General features: G+C 41.5%; 1 protein-coding gene across 1 annotated transcript in view; it reads left to right on the forward strand.

Moving 5' to 3' along the window:
* Positions 1-5032, forward strand: part of ITGA9 (integrin subunit alpha 9) — a 346390-nt gene that overhangs the window by 267313 nt on the left and 74045 nt on the right. Inside the window, exon 19 of the mRNA XM_003781794.3 lies at positions 3616-3702. Coding sequence (XP_003781842.1) covers positions 3616-3702 — 87 coding nt within the window. The remainder of the gene's footprint in view (positions 1-3615; positions 3703-5032) is intronic.

Below are 5032 nucleotides of genomic sequence, written 5' to 3' on the forward strand. Positions count from 1 at the left end.
AGGAGGAATATGGCAAAGAGGATGATGGCAAGACACCCCATGGTGAATCATCAGTGCCAGGGCTTGGATACCATTTGAGAAATTAATCCCTGTTTTCCTTACTGAAATTGCCAATGCCTGTTTGCTAGGTTCCAAGAGCAGCTCTCATGCTTGATGTCACACTGCCATGTAAATTGTCTATTTTCCCCCTGGGAGGTCTCCCCCTCCCAAGCTCTGAGCTTTATAATGACAGAAACTATCTTCAGACCTGAGTTCCCAGTGCTGAGTTTAGTTTGTGATCTGGTGACTCAGGTGCCCAGTGGACACTCAGGGCCCTTTCTGAATCCTGTGCCATTTCCACATTACATATGTGAACTTAGCTCCCATGAGGGTCTGGAGGCAAGATGGATGAAGAAAACCTAAGAGGAAGGGCTGAAGCAAAGTGATCCTGACAGAATGACTTACACAGAGAGGTGGAAGTGATGGCAAGCAAAGAGCATTTGTAGAACAGTAATGTACATGTGCCGTGGGGCAGGGAGTAGAGGAACAATAACAGAAGTGTGGACCAAAATGGAAGCCAGAGTTAGGATTTGTGACTTTATTCTTTTGGTGTGGACACGCATGTTTTTAGAAGGTTCCTCCACAGCCTGTAGAAGGGACTGAAGAAAGGAAATCTCACAGCACTGGCTTCCAGGCATCATTGCATCAAGTGGAATCAGTCCTTTTATCACTTATCTTTTATCAGAACTGCTCACCCAAGACCTGCAATCCCTGAGCCTCCTCAGCCAACTGGTTGTGGCCCACAAATCTGCATTAGCTTTTGAGACAGTGTCTCACTCTGTTGCCCCACGCTAGAGTGCATGAGTCATCAGACCTTAATGTAGCCTCAAACTCCTGGGTTCAATTGATCCTCCTGCCAAGTAGCTGGGATTATAGGCACCCACCATAATGCCTAACTAATTTTTCTAATTAAGTAAACATGGGGGTCTTGCTTTTGCTTAAGCTGGTCTTGAACTCCTGAGCTCAAGTGATCCTCCTACCTTGACCTGCCAGAATGTTAGGATTACAGGCGTGAACCACCATACCTGGCTAGGAATTTGCATCTTCAAAGAGGCTGCCAATTATCTTCAAGACTGGATGCTGAAAGTTTAGTTTTTTATAAATTTCAGAATATTATAGACGTATAAATTTTTGGTTATGTGAGTTGCTTTATACAGTTTGAGACAGTTATAAGTGTGACCCTCACCTGCATAGTGTGCTTTGTACCTGTGAGGTGTGAATTTGCCCCTTTCTTCCTCTAGCCTCCTACCTGCTTGGTTTACACTGAGTTTTACTACCAAAGGTACACATGGGTGTTGATCAATTAATTCTAATTTAATAGTGAGTACATGTGGTGTTTGTTTTTCCATTATTATGAAACTTCACTTAGAAGAATGGTCGCCAGTTCCATCCAGGTTGTTGTAAAAGGTATTAGTTCACCATTTTTTACTGCTAAGTAGTACTTCATGGCATATATATAAAGCATGCATGCCACTTTGTGACATATAAAGTGTCAAAAAGTTGACAAAATGACTTTTTTTCCTTATGGTAAATATGCAAATAGTAGGTCTGCTTTTAGTGCTCTGAGGTGTTTCCATACAACTTTCCATAGAGGTTGTACTAGTTGGCAGTCCCGTCAACAGTGTATAAATGTTCCTTTCTCTCTATATCCTTGCCACCTTCCGTTCTTTGGGGATTTTTTTTTTTTTGGTAAAAGCCATTCTCACTGGAGTTAGGTAATACCTCATTGTGGTTTTGATTTGCATTTCCCTGATGACTAGAAACGTTGAGCATTTTTCCTGTGTTTATTAGGTATTGGTCTGTGTTCCTTTGAAAAGCTTCTTTCTGTTCATGTCTTTTGCTACTTTTTATGGGATAGATTGATTTTTTTTCTTGCTGATTTGCTTGAGTGCTTTATAGATTTGGTTATCAGCCCTTTTTTAGATATAGAGCATGTGAATATTTCCTCCCATTCTGATGGTTGTCTGCTCTATTATTTCCTTACCTGTGCAGAAGCTTTTTAATTTAATTAGGTTCCATTTGTTAACTTTTGTTATTGTTATGATTGCCTTTAGGGTCTTGTTCAGAAATTCGTTGCCCAGGCCTTCATCTACGAGTTTTTCCCAACATTTTCTTCTAGAATTTTTATAGTTTTATGACTTAGGTTTCAGTCTGTTATCCATCATGAATTAGTTTTTGTGAGTGATAAGAGGTGCAGATTCTGTTTCAGCCTTCTACCTATGGCTATCTAATTTTCCCAGCACCATTCATTGAATTGGTATTCTTTCCCTCAGTGTGTTATTGTCTGCTTTGTCAAAGATCAGATGGCAATATGAAGATTTTTTTTTTTTATATCTTGGTTTTCTGTTCTGTGTCTCTGTTCTTGGGCCACTACCATGCTTGTATTTTGGGGGGGGTTGTTTTGCTTTGTTTTATTGTGATTTTCCAAATAAAGTTGTATTGATATTTAACAAACATATAGAAGGATACAAGTCATTAAGTGCCTAACCCAGTGAATTTTCACAAAATGACCACATCTGTGACAGTAGCACCACATCAAGAATGAGAACCTTCTAGCACCCCAGGAAGCCCCTTCCACTTACTACCTCCTCAACTGCTGTCTTGACTTCTAACCCCATAGATTAGTTACTTATCTTTTATCACTTCTATTTTGTGTGCCTTCAATAATGTTCACAGTATAATAGAATCTTAGGATATGTATATAATTTAGATAGACATATTATGGTAAATTTTAATTTTTTTACCAATAGGATACACAATAAAAAAATTTCACTCCACCTTTCTAAAGGACTGGAAATGTTGGTGTGAGCTGAAATCTAGGTCTAGGAAATTGGAGGACTTTTGTACCTTCTCCCACTCCAAAGTCTTGAAACATACCATCTCCCCAATTTGGCTGCAGTGATTGATAGAGGCCTCATGGGTCATGAATAGTCTCCTGGCTTTCCTTTGACCTTGGCTGGAAGCCACATGCCTGGGTAGACAGACAGCAGCACTCTGCAGCCCCTCTCTCCTGGTTCTCCCAAGTAGCTTGCTGTGTTCAGAGTTCAGCATAGCCCAGCTACACTTGGAAGCCTCTGCTTACCCATGCCACATCCTGGGAAGACTTGCAGGGGGGCAGCTCAGCCTTTGTTGCTTCAGGCTTTAACAAGAAGCCGTCTCTTTTCTTGGTGTGATTTTCTTAGACTTTGCCTCTCCTAAACTACCAAGATTCTGAAAAGCAGGATTAGGATATACAGGCTTAGGGGAAGGGGACCCAAAAGATGATTTGGTTTTAATCCAGATGATTTGATTTTAATCCAAATCCAGCTCACCCAGGCCTAGTTCAGTTCATCAGGACAGCCCCAAAGTGTTAGTTAAAAATGAAGAGTGTTTTTTTCCTCTGCATCTGCTTTCTAGGGAACCAAGGGAAAGGCCAGCAGCCAGAGGAGGATGGGTACTTGGCTTGGTCAGCTCCACATGCCATTGGCAACTACTGTCTGCAATGGCTCTAAAGGACTCAGCTACCTCCCTGAGGCCACGCCCACACATCTGCTTTTCGTTCAACTAGCCCATCTGTTGGTGCTTTTTCTCTTTCAGGAGGAGATGGGAATTTCCTGTGAGCTATTGGAATCAGACTTCCTCAAATGCAGCGTGGGATTTCCTTTCATGAGGTCAAAGTCGAAGGTAAGGGACAAAGACATGACCCTTCCTGAGCAGTGAGCCCCAGCCCTTCCCACCAGCCGCTGACCCTACAACTGCTTCCTCCAAGGAAGTTTCCTCCCATACCTGTGCCTCCTGCAGCAGCTGAGGTGGCTGCCAAAGCCCTGCAATGCTCCTGCCCCTGATACTCCAGAGGGGCCGCAGTCACGTGGTCTTTCTCTTTGATCCACATACCTCAAACATGAAAGACACATCATGGCCTATGCACTTTGGCAAGCAGCATTTTGTTGGCCTTCCTAAAATGTTTGTCCTGGAACACTCCATGCTGCTTTGAGTCCCTGAGACAACTCTGGAGGAGACAAGGTCTGGACTGGTGACCTACAGTCCTGACCTTGTTGCTCCCCTGGGCACTCACAGTTTTCTGAAGAGACCGCACAAAATTCTCAAAACATAAATAACTGTATTATCATACACTTTTTTTAAAAAGTAGAAGACATTGCAGTCACTGTGGAATTTAAAAGGACACAGATTTTCTGTGCTCAGAAAATAATTCAGTACAACATACTCAGACACTGATAGAGCATTCTAGCATGTGCTTTCGTTATCAGGAGATACAAAGATAGGTAGAAGTCTAAATTTTGGTGGCAAAACTAGAATCTAAGAGACACAGGTCTGCCTTTTGAAATGGAAGCTATTTTCCCTGCCATAATTTAAAGGAAATTTCTTATTCCTTTGTCTACCTCTTTTCTCCTAAAAATGTGAAGACTTCATACTTCTATCCTGCCTAAGTCACAGAATCAGATCATTCTAATTACTAAGGCTTTTTGGTCCTAGTGCCTAGTAACTATCTTGTAAACCAATGATGAGAATGTCCTAGTGAGAGAGAAGTTTCCTCATTTCCTAACAAATCACTTGAACCCATCAGCCCCAGTACCTGCTCTAGACTACAGTGACTCTTAAGTCCATGATTCCTCAATCTTTGGGCTCTATTCACATTCACCTGAGGATAAGGGAATCCTCAAGAAGCGGCTGCTCTTAGAAAATGGATTGCAGAATGTAGGCCAAGTCCCATTAGACTTCAGGTAGGGTGAGGGTGAGGATGAATGAAGAAGACCCTAAACCATGTACGTCATTGCCTATAGTAACACGTAAGGTATCCTCCCACACAAATTTAACTGAAATCTTTTGAGCAATAGAAATTAGACTTAATTGAAAAACTTTAACAGTTGACATTTCATTGTAAAATTCAGCCTACCTCACAAACCAAGCCTAAGAAGTGTCTTGTCATCTTTAGTGGAGTATTAAATTTAGTCAAAATGTATTAATTTTTAAAATAATCATAGAACCAACAGAA

Source organism: Otolemur garnettii, unplaced genomic scaffold (genome assembly GCF_000181295.1).
Source record: "Otolemur garnettii isolate 467f Iridium unplaced genomic scaffold, OtoGar3 scaffold00002, whole genome shotgun sequence".
Classification (NCBI taxonomy): Eukaryota; Metazoa; Chordata; class Mammalia; order Primates; family Galagidae; genus Otolemur; species Otolemur garnettii.